Source organism: Saccopteryx leptura, chromosome 2, assembly GCF_036850995.1.
Source record: "Saccopteryx leptura isolate mSacLep1 chromosome 2, mSacLep1_pri_phased_curated, whole genome shotgun sequence".
Taxonomy (NCBI): Eukaryota; Metazoa; Chordata; class Mammalia; order Chiroptera; family Emballonuridae; genus Saccopteryx; species Saccopteryx leptura.
The window spans coordinates 138,785,082-138,802,257 of NC_089504.1; the positions used below are offsets into that span (position 1 = coordinate 138,785,082).

Consider the following 17,176-nt stretch of genomic DNA (forward strand, 5'->3'; position numbering starts at 1 on the left):
TCACTATCTTCCCTCCTATCATCTTAAAAAAATAAAATAGTTGAATAAAATATCTGCATTTCTATTCACAAATACAGACATAAAAAAGGGAATGAGTTTCAGAGGTTTGGGAGAAATGGTGGGGGTATAAATTATGAACGGGGCTTGCTACTTTGTATATTTTTAAATGGCAGTATTTGTGCATACTTTTAACAATCACAACAAAAAGTCCCCACAGAGCCACATATTCAATTGATTACAACAATCTTCATGTGGGGTTAGGCAAAAGTAGGTTTATAATTGTGAGTACAAGAAACAGTTTATTCTTCTGTTATTAATTTTTTTAAAATTTATTTATTTTTTACAAAGACAGAGAGTGAGTCAGAGAGAGGGATAGACAGGGACAGACAGACAGGAATGGAGAGAGATGAGAAGCATCAATCATCAGTCCTTCATTGCGCATTGCAACACCTTAGTTGTTCATTGACTGCTTTCTCATATGTGCCCTGACCGCGGGTCTTCAGCAGACCGAGTAACCCCTTGCTGGAGCCAGCAACCTTGGGTTCAAGCTGGTGGGCTTTTGCTCAAACCAGAGGGGCCCGTGCTCAATCTGGCGACCTCATGGTCTCGAACCTGGGTCTTCTGCATCCCAGTCCGACGCTCTATCCACTGTGCCACCGCCTGGTCAGGCTGTTATTAATTTTTATATTATTTTCTATCTAAACAACTGTAAATCTACTTTTACACCACCCTGTATATGCATTAAAAAAATCAGAGAACAAAACATAATGATAATAATGGTGAAACCATGGGTATGTTTTTTTTTCCTCTTTCTTAATTTTTCAAATTTCTTATAATAAATCTGTATTAGTTTTACAGTAAGACTTTACAAGACAGGTACGGCAGTCACTACTTCTGTGATGAGGTCTGAAGCAGCCATAAAAATAAAACCCATTTAAGAAGGGAGGGTCATGCCGGTGAAATTATGGAATTTGTTCTTTCTCCTGCAAGCAAACAGGGCAGCTCATAAAAGGTCTCCTGGAAGCTGTGAGGAGAACAGATGAGGAATGGATAAGAACAGAGGAAGGGAGATTAATTAGGAGGCAGCTGGATTAACAGAGGTGATGGTGACTGGGGTGAGCTGTACCGCTACCTGGGTGAACTACCGCTCATAGAGGCTATGGTGACCAGGGTGAGCTGTACCGTTACCTGGGTGAACTACTGCTCACAGAGGTGATGGTGACTGGGGTGAGCTGTACCGCTACCTGGGTGAACTACCGCTCACAGAGGAAATACTAGTCCTTGAGTTACTTATTCTGGGGCAGGCATTGCAACATGATCTGATTGCATTCTCACAGCTCTTCGTAGGACAATTACTCCTCTATATAGATAGCAAAACTGAGGCTTAGAGAGGCAAAATATCTTGCTTGAGGTTACCAGGTAATTAGGGTACTAGGATTCAAATCCATCCCTGAGTGACTCCTGAGCATCAATGCTCAAACCACCAAGTGTCCTACCTGCTAAACGCAGGAAGAACAAGTTTAGAAGGAGGGTTGGATAATAGGGAAGTAAAGCAAAAATAACGCATACATCTTTTTGATAAGTCGATGTTGATTTTAGTGGGAAGTCTAGAACATAGATGGACATGCAGTTTGGAACCCGGGGGGTGGGGGGGATGAGCTGGAGATGACTATGGGTCCTATGCATGTAGTCACACATTAACAGAAGCCACAGAAGTGGATGCAGCAGGTCAAAACAAGGTATTGAAAAGTGCCAGGGAGGCATCTAAGAAATATTCAAGCATAAACTTTTCACAGAGGAAACCTGAAGAGGCCACAGAGGTGGTGAAAGAACCAGGAGATTCTGCACCAAAGAAAAGAACGTTTCAAAAAGGAGAGAAGCTCAACAGTGTTATACGCTGAGACTCCTAATTGTATAAAATAAGAACTGAAAAGTTGCCACTGGTTTTAAAAGTTATGACTTAAAATTTTTATCTTTATGTCCAAATTGTAACTGTTCTTTACACATATTCAAAAATTACAGCATTATACTTAATGTTAGCAAGATTTTGTTAATATTCTTGAGTTATTACATCATAATTCATAAATTTTCTACAAAGCATGTTTTTATTTTTCAATATCATTTTTATGTTTCATTATTCTCAAATCTGGTCTTTGTTTTAGCTTTATCACAGAATGAGAGTTAAGAAGGCAAGCACAACTTTAATTCTATATTTAAGCAAAATAATATTTGTAATCAAATCAGCAATTTAAGAGATAGTGGAAATCTAGCCCAACTTGGGTAACGAAAGAAAATCCAAGTCTATATTATAAAATAGAAATACACATAATAATGACCAGTTTTCAAAGCCTGGGAATAAATAAGATTTAAACATTTATCTGCGTTAGCCATAAAAAGGACCAATTTTTAGCCCAATGCTCCTGCAAACCGCCACCGCCGCCAACTTTGCAGTCGTCTAAGAAGTCCCCGCAGAAGCAGACCCTCCAGCCACACGCAGGCCTGCGGGCACAGCAGCTCCAGCCAAAACCCTGACTTGCAACGACCACACTGCAGCTGGAAGTGCTTCCCTCTGACTAGGCTTACCTGAGCTGCAGGACTGACCACACTTTCTTTTCCCTCTGTGAAATCTACTGATTTCCTGAGTATTATCAAAGCTGGTAGGCTCTTCTATGTTGGGCTTTGAACCCCTATGCATACCTAGTTGAGTTATATGTTTAAGTTAGGTTTGTTTCCCAGTGTATTGATGTAAACTGTAATTGTTATTGTAATGCAACTTATTTACCTATTCTGAAAATGAATGAAATATAAGTATGAAAAAACTTTTGCCTCTGTGAAAACATATATGAATGCTTTGGAAAGATGAAATTAAAGTGAAGAAAAATAATATTAATGTAGAAGACTAGAGAAAATGTAAAAATATAGAAGCATCTGAACTCATATGAGTTAGTACCATTAAGTTCTTATCTCACCTTAAAGAAATGAAAAATGGCAGATAATACATAAAGGGCATGTTTATATAAGAAATAAGATGACAAACTCTTTATATATGTGTTTTATTTTTATTTATTTTTAAAAATTTTTTTTAATTTATTCATTTTAGAGAGGAGAGGGAGAGACAGAGAGAGAGGAGAGACAGAGAGAAAGAAGGGGGGAGGAGCTGGAAGCATCAACTCCCATATGTGCCTTGACCAGGCAAGCCCAGGGTTTTGAACCGGCGACCTCAGCATTTCCAGGTCGACGCTTTATCCACTGCGCCACCACAGGTCAGTATGTGTATTATTTTTAAAAAGATGTTCTCTGTAACTGTTTGATGAACTGACCAACTATTAATCTTGATTTCAAAACACAGGAGAATTTCTACTATAAATGATACTTTTTGGGGGGCTTGTCAGATTAACAAAAGGAAACAACAAAAAAATAATATCCTGTGGTAGTAATGGCTCACACTGTTGGTGGGAGTGTAAATTTGTACCATTTGGGGGAGGAGTTATTAGGGAGTTATTTATCAAAATTAAAAATGACTTAATAGTAAAAAGGACTGAATTACCTACTGCCTGAAACAATTTTAAACACCAGACAAAACATACAATGGTTTCAATAACTGGACATGGGGCAACGACAGAAAGTGATTCTGAGGATGGAAAACAAGCACGCGAGCCTCACTGCGGCCTCAGGGCCCTTTCTGCACAGAGCTCCCAGGCTCCAGTGGGGTCCCTGCCTGGAGAGAGCTCCCAGGCTCCGGTGGGGACCCCGCCTGGAGAGAGCTCCCAGGCTGTGATGGGGTGGCAATGCAGTGAGAGGAAAGTGGAATTCAACAAGTGGAGTTGAGGAGACAGAGTCTAGAAGAAGCAAGAGGAGAGTGTTTGCAGGGAAGCGCACCAAAGACCTGCACAGGAGAACTCCTGAGATGTGCAGAGGGTCCCACCCCAGCATTCAACAGTGCATCAATTAGTGCACATGTGCGAGAACACTGCCCGGGGCCAGGGAAATAACCCCCAAAAAAGGATAGCGAACAGCTCCTCATGCTAGCAGAGGCCCAGGCACTCTGCCTGTTTTCATCCAGCCAGAAAACCTCCTAGTGGATGGGAATTCGTCAGAGTTCTCAGAAGCGTCTTGCTTTAAGAAATGAGGACTAGTTAGTTTTAGAAGAAATGCTGCTCTGGTCCCACCAAACAAATCTCCAAAGCAGGATTTGAAAGGATCACACTGTTTTCAAATAACTTACCAGTAATTGCATCCTAGAATACAGCTCAAGTATATGTATTTACAGCAAAATAAAAATATCTAGCAGTCAACATAGATAAAATTTATAAGTGGCATTCAATAAAAAATTTTCAGGCATGCAAAGAAGAAGAAAAATATGATTCCTAGTGAGAAGAAAACACAGTCAATTGAAACCTACCAAGAATGAACACATATGTAAGAATTAGCAGACAAGGTCATTTAAGCAGCTATTTTAACAGTCTTCCATATGTTCATCAATCTGGGGGAAAGATAAAACATGTTACGTAGGGACATAGAAGTTATAAAACAGACTCAAATTTAACTTCTAGAGATGAAAATATAATTTATGAAATACAAAAATATACTGGATAAGATTAATCGCATATTAAACATTGCAGATTAGTGAATTTCAACCATAGCAACTGAAATTATCCAAATGGAAGCACAGAAACAAACTAAGAAAGAAAAACAAGTATGAATGAGCTGTGCAACAACTTCAAACAGCCTAATAATATGCATGTAAATAGTTCCCAGAGGAGGGGCAAAAACTATCTGAAGAACTAATGGTTAAATATCTATTTCCAACCAAAATTCCTAATGTGCTAAAACCCAGAAATCTACAAATTTAAACTAAATGAACTCCCAAGCACAAGAAACCTAAGGAAAACGACACTAAGGCATATTGGGAACAAATTGCTCAACACCAGTGGAAAAAAAAAAGTCTTCAAAAACAAATTGGGTGGGCAGGATGTGAGGGGTGGCAGAGACACATTATGTATAGAGGCAGAATAAGAAAGACAGGAAATTTCTTGTCTGAAGAAATTACAGTTAGACTCTTCCAGAAAACTGAAGAGGAGAGAACACTTCCCAACTTATTCTGTTAGGCTAGTATCAACCTCAATCCAAAACTGGACAAAGATATTACAAGGAGAGAGAATCATAGATTAATATCCTTTATAAATATAAGTGTAGGCCCTGGCTGGTTGGCTCAGCGGTAGAGCGTCGGCCCAGCATGTGGAGTCCTGGGTTCGATTCCCGGCCAGGGCACAGAGGAGAAGCACCCATCTGCTTCTCTACCCTTCCCTCTCTCCTTTCTCTTTATCTTTCTCTTCCCCTCTCACAGCCAAGGCTCCATTGGAGCAAAGTTGGCCCGGGTGCTGAGGATGGCTCCATGACCTCTGCCTTAGGTGCTAGAATGGCTCCGCCTCAAAAGAGCAACACCCCAGATGAGCAGAGCATCGCCCCCTGGTGGGCATGCCGGATGAATCCCAGGTGGATCCCAGTCGGGCCCATGTGGGAGTCTATCTCACTGCCTCACCGCTTCTAACTTTGGAAAAACACTAAATAAATAAATAAATAAATATAGGTGTATAGTTTCTTAACAAAATTTTTGGAAACAAGCTAAATGTTCATTGATAGATACATGGGTAGAGAAAATGTTATATATATATGATATATACTCCATATATATGTAACAAAAAATATATACAACGTGAGAATATTAAGTCATATAAAAGGAAATCCTGCCATTTGTGACAACATGAATAAATCTTATGTGCATTATGCAAAGTGAAGTCATAAAAAGACAATACCATATGATCTCATTTATATGTGGAATCTAAAAAACAAATAAACAAACAAAGCCCTCCCCACAAATCACAGATACAGAGAACAGATTGGTGGTTGCCAGAAGTGGGTATTTGGGGAGTGGCTGAAATGGGTGAAAGTGGTGAGAGGTAGAAACTTCCAGTGGTAAAATACGTAAGTCATGGGGATGTCGCACAGGGCATGGTGACTCTAGTTAATACTACTACATTACATATTTGAAAGTTGCTGAGAGTAAATATATCTCAATTTTAAAAAAAGATGTTAACAATACTAAAATATAAAACATTGTCCTTTCTTAAAAAGAAAACTACTCACAAATACTCCCTAGATTAAATCTCTCCAAATAATAAATAAACAAACTCACAGGGAGCACACCACTTAATAGTGAAAAAAGACTGACTGCTTCAAGGACAAGTCTCACTTTTTAACAATGTGCTGGTGGTTCTAGTCAAAAGAAAAAGTAATGTAAGTCACTCATATCGGAAAGGAAGAAACAAAATTGTCTTTGTTCACAAATGGCATTATCTTCTATGTAAAAGTCTGATGAATCTACAAACAGCATACGAGAACTAATAAGTGAATTTAGTGGTATGACAGGATACAAGATGAACTGTATTGATTAAGCTGTATTTCTATATACTGGCACTGGACAATGAAAAATTAAACAAATAAAAAAAAGAAAATAAAGAAACCTGGCCATTTATAAAAGTACCTAGAAATATGATATCCTTAGGGATAAATCGGACAAAAATCACTGAAGACTTCTAGAGTAAAAACTATAAAACAATGCTGAGATAAATCAGAGATCTAAATAAAGATTGCAATATATCTTGTTCAGGGGTCAGAAAACTCTATTGTTCAGATGTCAGTTCTCCACATGTTGATCTATGGAGTCAATGTAATCTCAAACAAAATCCCAGAAGTTTTATAAATATAGAAATTGACAAGCTGATTCTGAAATTCAAACAAAACTGCTAAATACCGAGACTAGCCAAAATAGCTAGAAAAAGAAGAAAAAGGACTAACATTACCTAATTTCAAGGCAATATAAAACGACAGTTATTGTGACAGTGTGGTATTTGCATAAATATAGACAAATCAATGGAATAGACTACACAGTCCAAAAACAGACTTATTCACGGTGATGAATTACTTTTCAACAAAGGCACAAAAATAATTCAGTATCAAAAAAGTCTTTCAACAAATGGTGCTTGAAAAATTTCATAAACTTATTTTTTGAAAAGCAATTTGAACTCACATCTTGTAATATATACAAAGATTAATCCCAAATGAGGCCCTGGCTGGTTAGAGTGGATAGAGTGTTGGCCCGGCATGCAGACGTCCTGCTCAGGGCACGCATGAGAAGTGACCGTCTGCTTCTCTTTCCCTCCCTCTCCTCCTTTTCTTTCTCTTCGCTTCTCACAGCCAGTGGTTCAATTGGTTTGAGCATCCATCCTGGGTGCTGAGGATAGCTCAGTTGATTTGAGCATCAGCCCCAGACAGGGTTGTTGGGCTGATCTAGCACAAGACACATGTGGGATTCTATCTCTCCTCCTCTCACTTAAAAAACAAACAAACAAACAAACAAAAAAACCGCTTGCATTCTTAAAAAAAAGTTAAATAATCTCAAATGAACCATAGACCAACTATAAAATCTAACACTTGTAAAACTTCTAGAAGAACATATAGGAGATTATCTTTGTGACTGTAGAGGTCAGAAATATTTCTTAGATACACCATAAAAATCATGTTTCACAAGAGAAAAAAACTGAATAGCCTAAAATACATACTCACTCCCCCCCCACCCCCCAAGTACACAGATTGCTGACAGTTGCCTCTGGGGACAGCTTCAAAGGGAGAGAGAGGTTGGGGAGACAAAGAAGGGGGCTGTTTGTGTAGTGACTTACTTTCTAAGTTTCTGAATTACAAGACATTCATAAGTGAATATTTTCTTTTAAATTAAAAACTCTCAATAAATATTTTTATTTTATGTTTTAAAAAATTGAGCTATAATTGACATACAACTCAATGAAGATGTTTAAAAATGTAAGTTAGCCTGACCAGGTGGTGGCACAGTGGATAGAGTGTTGGACTGGGACGCGGAGGACCCTGGTTCGAGATCCCAAGGTCACCAGCTTGAGCACAGGCTCATCTGGTTTGAGCAAAGCTCACCAGCTTGGACCCAAGGTCGCTGGCTCGAGCAAGGGGTTACTCGGTCTGCTGTAGCCTCCCGGTCAAGGCACATATAAGAAAGCAATCAATGAACAACTAAGGTGTCACAACGCAGAATTGATGCTTCTCATCTCTCTCCCTTCCTGTCTGTCTGTCTCTATCTGTCCCTGTTTCTGTCACCAAAAAAAAAAATAAATAAATAAAAATAAAAATGTAAGTAAAGTATTGGTTTCGGTTTGCAGGGTTGCAATAATAGATGGGGGAGGTGCTAGTTTTGCAACGGACCTCAGGCAACACTTACCCTTTTCCGAGCGTCAGATTTCTGGAAGCACTCGTGCTGTATGAAGGTGGCTGCCACTGAGATCCTGGCAGGTGGTGTGCGGTCAGCATCCAGCATACTCACTGCCCGCTCCAGCGTCATCTCCAGGTCCGCATTCCTATACAAACAGTCACAGATTCAGCTAAATCCCAAACCTGCTCTCTCCTGCCTACCAACCAATCTTCAAGAGATGACTTGGCTAACATTGGGAAGCACCCAGAACATCTGAGTCCTGGGTCATCTTTAGCCAAGAGAAAAATCAGTCCCTGACCTCAGAAGCTGGAGGAAGCGAGTAGCTGAAATACTCCAGCTTTAGTCAGACTAGCCTCAAAGATGTCAATGAATTGAGCAGAATCATAACATATACCAAAGAAAGAAACTGAACTCCGTTTAAGGTAAATGTGGAGTGTGATAATTACATCTTAAAAAGTGACTTTAAAGGCACAAGACTTTAGATGAAACTGAAATCTGGCCACAGAAATGAAAAATTATGGTTACCCTGGTAATGTCACATCTGTAGAGAAAACACTTTTCTTTAAAACTCATTAGATTTTTTTCAAAGCTGTTCAGGATCTGTTATTTCACCTGAAGATGAGCTTTTAAAAAAGCATTCTAAAAGTGTTCTTATTTAATGAATATAACAGTGTATAAACAATAAAAGCCAGGGAAACTGAGCTGATTTTGTTCAAATAAATCATGCTGGTATGACACAATCCATCAGGAAAGGTAATGATTAAGTGCAATTATAAATATATTTTTTCCTTAAAAAAATTTTTAATACATATTATCATTTGTTTTGCTGTTAAGATGACACTGACCTTTTTTCTAGCTAGTCTCATACTTTTATCCTTTACTAATTGCAGGTATTTATAGTGGCGATGAAATCTGATGCAGTTTGACATAGAGAAGATAATTTATAGAGGACAATTAAAATTGCTACTTATAAAAAATAATAAATGTTAACTCCCAAATGCCTCATAGAACTACCCTGGTTTCTCCTCTTTTATTTCTGCCTAGAGCAGGGGTCCCCAAACTTTTTACACAGGGCGCCAGTTCACTGTCCCTCAGACCGTTGGAGGGCCGGACTATAAAAAAAACAACTATGAACAAATCCCTATGCACACTGCACATATCTTATTTTAAAGTAAAAAACAAAACGGGAACAAATACAATATTTAAAATAAAGAACAAGTAAATTTAAATCAACCAACTGACCAGTATTTCAATGGGAACTATGCTCCTCTCATTGACCACCAATGAAAGAGGTGCCCCTTCCGGAAGTGCAGCGAGGGCCGGACAAATGGCCTCAGGGGGCCGCATGTGGCCCGCGGGCCGTAGTTTGGGGACCCCTGGCCTAGAGGGTGACCAGATTAGGAAGTCTACTATCGAAGTAGTTCAGCTTCCTTAAGCATCACCTCAGAGAAACTACTCAGGATGCTCATGTCATAGAATTATGGCTAAAGACATGCCTTGAAGGTAACCTAGGCCCCAGCTTTTGCTTCAAAGATTGTTACACCTGGCCCTGGCCGGTTGGCTCAGTGGTAGAGCGTCGGCCTGGCGTGCAGAAGTCCTGGGTTCGATTCCTGGCCAGGGCACACAGGAGAAGCGCCCATCTGCTTCTCCACCCCTCCCCCTCTCCTTCCTCTCTGTCTCTCTCTTCCCCTCCCGCAGCGAGGCTCCGTTGGAGCAAAGATGGCCCGGGTGCTGGGGATGGCTCCTTGGCCTCTGCCCCAGGCGCTAGAGTGGCTCTGGTCACAACAGAGCGACGCCCTGGAGGGGCACAGCATCGCACCCTGGCGGGCGTGCCGGGTGGATCCTGGTTGGGCGCATGCGGGAGTCTGTCTGACTGTCTCTCCCCGTTTCCAGCTTCAGAAAAATACAAAAAACAAACAAACAAAAAAACAACAACAACAACAACAAAAAACAAAGACTGTTACACCTGATTCATTCCAGGTAATAAACTCCAAAGACATTGTGGGAGGGTGTTTTCTGTACCTGCTGGCAAGCACAGTGAGTAAATTCTCTCTTCCATCAGGCTAACTCACAATATATGAACGTGTGTTCAGATGTGAGCATGTGTTGTGTTGTGTTGCACGTGGTGTGTGTTTGTGTATGGGCAATGTGGTGGCTCCAGTGAGGGGATAAATGAGCCTCCGGACTGAAAGCTAATCCCCACTGCTTCTGAAGCACATGTTCAAATGCCAAAGTGTTACCTCAGGAGTGTAAGAGCATTGAAAATGAAACAGAAAACAGTTTTGGCATCTATACTGAGAATTATATAATGATCTCATATTTTAACATGTTGTGCCTCAGGAGTCAATTTAATTGGTAAAAATATGCAGGCTATTACCATTAAAACCAGAATTTGAGTCATTGCTTAAAAATATAAATACACTTTTAAAAAGAGAGGAAAGTATTTTATATGCAAACATTCCACTGCCTTTACAGAGAAATCAAAACACTACCAGTCTCAATTTAAATGGCAATTTTAAGTCTTTAGCATCTACCTCTACAAGTGTTTTGAGAGACCACTCATAGCATAAGAACAGGCTTTTTTTAACTCAGCTTTTTTTTTAAAAAAAAGATTCATCCAGCCTGACCAGGCAGTGGAGTAGTGGATAGAGCGTCGGACTGGGATGCGGAAGGACCCAGGTTTGAGACCCCGAGATCGCCAGCTTGAGCGCAGGCTCATCTGGTTTGAGCAAAAGCTCACCAGCTTGGACCCAAGGTCGCTGGCTCGAGCACAGGGTTACTCGCTCTGCTGAAGGCCCGCGGTCAAGGCACATATGAGAAAGCAATCAATGAACAACTAAGGTGTTACAACGAAAAACTGATGATTGATGCTTCTCATCTCTCTCCGTTCCTGTCTGTCTGTCCTGTCTATCCCTCTCTCTGACTCTCTCTCTCTGTCTCTGTAAAAAAATAAAAAAAAATTAAAAGATTTGCCATTAATCCACTTTATAAGTCACAAATGACTCAGGAGAGTTTAAATTTCCCAAAATAATTCCATTACTTGAATCCTTTATTATCCTGAACATGATTTACAAAGAAGCTCTGCATTCACTCCTAGCCAATCCAACACCATTTTATCATTAAAAACAGTTCTTAAACTGAACAAAGACTTCTTCAAAAAAAGTCTGCCATGGCTGTCAGGGCGTCAGTTTTCCATTTTGTTCCTGTCTGTGATGCCCAACTCTAAAACATGGCGTATGTTCTGACCCCAGCCTGGCTCCACCCCTGCCATCCTCAATCCCCTCTTAATCCTCTTCTGATCAACTGCCACATCCTCCTATTACACCTGACTTTTAATACTTTTTTAGACAATGCATGCCTCCTCACAAATCACTCTCCAATTTTTCTAGAAAGCCCATCCTTCTACCTAATTATCTATTCTTCAGGACTCAATTCAAATATCCTCACTTCTATGAAATCTCTCTAGTGCCCTTTCCTCCAGCTAGAGCTATTCCTTCTCTCTTCTCCTATAGCACTCCTCCCCTCCATCCCCTTCTTTTTCTTTTTTCCTCCTTTCTTCTTCCCTTCCCACTCACCCATAAAGCACTTCCTGAAGCCTGCAGAAATGTGGCTTGGGAATGGGGTCAGGGGAAGAGAGGACCAGGAACTGCAGCTGTTCCTGGACCCCATTATCCCCTGAACATACTCGCCAGAACAGTCTTTTCAACATAGCATTGGTTAATATGTTAAAATAAGGTCAATGTAAATGAAAAATATAAGAGGAGGCGAGGTTAAATATCCTTGGTTAGAATATGAGCTATTTAGTAATAAATAACAACCAATGTTTTTATGTGTGCAATCCCTCAGCAACCAGCGTCCCTGCCAGCTAACAGCAGAGCCCTACCGCATGCTGGTTCCCAGACGCTAGAATAGGATACTCTGCCGAAGGCCAACAGACAGAAGCTGATGAGTGGAAAGCTCCTGCGTTGTGGTCCCAGATGTTCAGGAAATGCAAGTTCCCCTGCCTCAGAGAGATTTTCAGTGATGAAAGCACTGCTTTGGAAAGATGACTCTGGAGTGGCCGTGTGTTTCTAGAGACAGTTTTGAGGGCACTACACGAGTCTTAGTGGAAGCAAATAAGCCTTGAACTTGGCTGTTAAAAATGAAAATAGTTGAAGAAGACATGAAGAATTACAGAACTTAAGGAAGGTGGTAATTAAGAGGATGTGTAGGGAAGCTGGTATGACTTCTTTCCTGCTCTGCACTGCTCTACGCCACAGAACTGACTGGTGATCCCCCTGGAGATCCCGTCTCTCTCTTTAATCTCAGCAAACCGCCCTCTTGTTCTCTGAATTGCTAAACACATCAGTATGGACCACACAACCTGGCATTTGATGCATCTTACTGTCTTTCCTGATTCTCTGACCTTCAATATCCCACTTAATTTTCCTTTATGGTGCGTACTGCAGTGCTGGGCACACTGGGTGAACCACCAGTCCCCTATAAGTATAGAAATCATATTTTCAGAAAAACTGATCCAGGAGGTTTTGCTTGGTGACTTCTTGAAACTTTCTTAAAAGTCCGACTGAGAGCAGGTGCTGACTGTCTTTTACTGCCATGCCTTGGTTTTCAGCTGCACTAGCAACTAACTCTCTGACCAGACATTCTTCTTTTGGAAAGAAACATCCATTGTTTAATACCTTATGTCATTATGCAGGTTTATAGTGTTATCTAGCTACTCTACAGAAATGTTCCATAAATGTGAAAGAACAGTTCTTTACAAGTGGGACTTTCATTGGACGTAAAAAGGTAAGATTCTAAAAATAGGGGTCGGGTAGATCTGAAATGTGTGACAACACGAAGAACAGCCGCGGAGGGGGCAGGACTCTCAAGGGACAGTCTGAGAAACTGAAATGAGCCTAGGGGCACACCAAAGCAAGGGAGAGCCCGGCAGAGATGTCACCTTGATCACTTATTTTCCTCATTATAGGAAATAACCTCTGACTTTCCTTTCCGTAGAAAGCAAAATTTTCAAAGAGTTCATTTCTATGATTTCTGGTCTCTAAGATGGCAACTTTAGGAATCATCAAGAATAGATTTTTTTGCCCTTTATTTTAAATATCTTGACCCCAAGTGTTCCTTCTATTCTTTGAAATATAATTATTCTAGTAAAATCTACCCTATTTGTTAAAATAATAACCTGAAACTGTGGTTAATACTTCTAAAATCTGAGTAACAAAAAAACCTAGATGGTAAAAAGGAAAGAGTTTATATTTCATTTCTTCCCTCTTTAATTCCTTCATTCTCTCACCATTCATTTATACAGTGATTGTGATGGATCTACCTCTGTTTTATGGTGCTGAGAATATAAAGATAATAAGACACACTCACAAGAAGCTCAAAGTCTAGAGGGAGAGCAAGTAAGTAAATGAATAACTACAAGATATTATTCTGGTAGAGACACCCACACAGTACAGCTAACTGGGGCACATGGACCAGACTGGGCGGGGAGTGGTCAGGAAAGAGATGCATTCTGAGCTAAGCCAGGCAACACCAGAGCTACTGGGGGAAAAGGAATGATAGGCAGGCAGGCAGGCAGGTAGGTGGATGGGTAGGTGGGAGGATGGGTGGATGGATGGATGGATGGATGGAAGGAAGAAGAAAGGAAATATATGAATGAATACCTTCCATTAAGGGAAATAAAAGAGGTTCCAAGTGGCTTGAATGTTTGTGCAGGGGTGTGTTTGGAGATGGTGGTGATGAAGGGTGAAGATGAGAAAGATGAGACTAAAGGGATGAGCAGGGGAAAACACAGGCCTTGTATGCCATGCTAAAAAGTGGGAAAACTTGGTAGGGTTGTGGGGAGGTTATAAACTGGGGAGAGAAATAATCAGCTTTGGGAAGCTTATTAAAACAGTGCTAGAGAATGGTTCAGAGCAAGTAGGACCTGAGACAGATCAACCTAGGCAATAAAGATGAAAAGAAGAGTAAAAATTTAATACCCATTAAGGAGATAAAGATATAACATGGTGATATGTGATTGTGAAGGAAGAAGATAAGAATGACTTCCAGGTGTATAAATGGTAGGGATTTAGTATGAGGAAATGGTTAGCAGTAGAAGGTTGGGAGGGGCTGATAAACTTAGTTTTGAATCTACTGACTTTGGGATGTCCAGGATGTTATTGGAAATACAGGGTGGAGCAAAAGTCGGTTTACAGTTGTTTGTATGAAAAATAATACCATATAAATAATAATACAAGAATAAACTGTTTTGCCTACTTATAAGTGTAAACCTACTCTTGCTCCACCCTGTACACACAAATCTAGATTCAGAATAGAAGACAGCTGAAGACGAAACTCTGGGAGTCACAGGATTTATTGTAGGACACAGGGCTCCTCTGGAAGAGCGCTGAGACTTGGAAGAGAAGGATTACCAAAGATGACTTCTTTGGGCATGCAGAAAAGTCTTTTCAGAGAAGACTAAGAGGAAATATGTGTGGAGGCAAGCAGAAAACTAGGAGAGGCTGGTGCCCTGAAAACCAAAGGAAGAGAGAATTTTGCAGACAGTGGTGTAAGTGCTGCCCAGAGGTTGAGTACTGTAAGGACTGAATAGGTGTGCCTCGAATGCAGCAATAAGGCAGTCATAGGTGCATTATGGGGAAAGTGTTTCGGTCAAATGGTGAGGACCAACACCATATTGCAGTGGGTTGATGACAGACTGGAATGTGGGGGCTCAGAGATGAAAGAAGAGAATGCCAGTTGCTGGAGGAAGTGGCATGATAGCTTTGTTATGATTAAAATCATTTTATTAGGATTGTGCCTAGCACAAATCCCAGAATATAGTAGGTATTCAATAAATTTTGAATTAGCCTGACCAGGAGGTGGCACAGTGGGTAAAGCATCGGACTGGGATGCGAAGGACCCAGGTTCGAGACCCCGAGGTCGCCAGCTTGAGAGCGGGCTCATCTGGTTTGAGCAAAGCTCACCAGCTTGAGCCCAAGGTCGCTGGCTCGAGCAAGGGGTCACTCAGTCTGCTGAAGGCCCGCGATCAAGGCACATATGAGAAGGCAATCAATGAACAACTAAGGTGTTGCAACACGCAACGAAAAACTAATGATTGATGCTTCTCATCTCTCTGTTCCTGTCTGTCCGTCCCTGTCTATCTTTCTCTCTGTCTCTGTAAAAAAAAAGAAAAAAAATTTTTTTGAATTAGAAATGTAAAAGCCTTGATCAGCTTTTTCCTTCCATAACCCTTTGAGTAGTGAGTTTTTTTAATGCTCGCTGACCCCTGGGAGTGAGTTTTTTTTTTCCAAAAAATAAAATTAGTTCCAGTTCCAGTTTTATTAACTTAAAATCATGTATGTTTGATAAACAATTTATGGAAGCAAGAACATACATTTACCTTTTTTTACTGTTGCCTTACACATTTTTAAAATAAATCAATCGTACTCTGGATGGTCAGGAGGCACGAGGACGTACATGAACGTTCACTCAAAGGGTTAATTACCTCATGAATTTTTCTTCCTTATAAGTGTGTCCATATTGACAAAGATTTGCTTTCTACAAGAAATGCTTGAAGTCTCATGCACAATTTTGCTTTATAAAAAACATCTCCTGCTTCAAGTTTAGACTAGCCCTAACATCTTTTATTAGCAGGACCTGCACAGTCAATGAATCCTGTACAATTCCACTTAAAGTGATATTAAACAATTAAGCAGCATTATAATTCAAACAAAAATCACATATTTAATGTTTTGCCATAATGATACATCATTATTTCAGGACTTGGTCACTTATTCACTCATTCATCATCAACCTTTTTTTTGCAACTTTCTCAGTTTTTAAAATTTGTGCTTCAGCACGCAACTTGAATAAGGGTTAGGTTCCAAAGATTAGATTAGTCAAGACATAAAGCAAGCAAGAAGGCAAAGGAATGACTTTGAAAATTTAATTTTTTAAACTATTTGGTATTGCCAAAAAATACCCTCCAAATCACTGATATCAGAATTAAAAAGTAAATGTATTAGGCAGAAAAGGCAGGAAAGACACATCTAAAACTTAGGTGCCTTTGCTTAGCCCTCGGTTTTATGGTAGTAATTACCAGTACAGCATTTGCGGTTCACTCAGCACCAGGAATACGTCTTTTTTGCCATTTTCCTTCCTTTATTTCAAGAAAATGCCTGCCATTATCCATTTCTTCATCTGCCTTGGACTTAGCCCTTGTTCAACAAAGCGGTAGCCATTTCTGCAGCCAGCGTCTAATTTGGAACAACAGATGGACTAATCATCACATTTCCCGGCAAAGCTGCCATGAGGTAGCCTGGCCTCTGTCCCTGAAATAAATAGGCTAATCTGTCAATTAAACAGCTGCCTGAGAAGCCATTATTTATTTATTTTTTTTCCAATTCTTTTTTTTTTTTTTTCCTGTATTTTTCTGAAGCGGAAACGGGGAGAGACAGACAGACTCCCGCATGCGCCCTACCCGGGATCCACCCGGCACGCCCACCAGGGGCGACGCTCTGCCCACCAGGGGGCGATGCTCTGCCCCTCCGGGGCATCGCTCTGTTGCAACCAGAGCCACTCTAGCGCCTGGGGCAAAGGCCGAGGAGCCATCCCCAGCCCCCAGGCTATCTTTGCTCCAGTGGAGCCTCGGCTGCGGGAGGGGAAGAGAGAGACAGAGAGGAAGGAGAGGGGGAGGGGTGGAGAAGCAGATGGGCGCTTCTCCTGTGTGCCCTGGCGGGGAATCAAACCTGGGACTTCTACACGCCAGGCCGACGCTTTACCACTGAACCAACCGGCCAGGGCCGAGAAGCCATTATTTTAATCACTTATCTCTGGAAACCTCTCCGTGCAGCCTCAGAAGTGCCAGCTCACAGCGGCTGTAAGGGCTGTGGGAACAAA

General features: G+C 40.8%; 1 protein-coding gene across 1 annotated transcript in view; it reads right to left on the reverse strand.

The window, feature by feature from the left end:
* PKP2 (plakophilin 2) overlaps positions 1–17,176 on the reverse strand; it is a 99,524-nt gene that overhangs the window by 63,362 nt on the left and 18,986 nt on the right. The window contains exon 4 of the mRNA XM_066368940.1: positions 8,306–8,441. Coding sequence (XP_066225037.1) covers positions 8,306–8,441 — 136 coding nt within the window. The remainder of the gene's footprint in view (positions 1–8,305; positions 8,442–17,176) is intronic.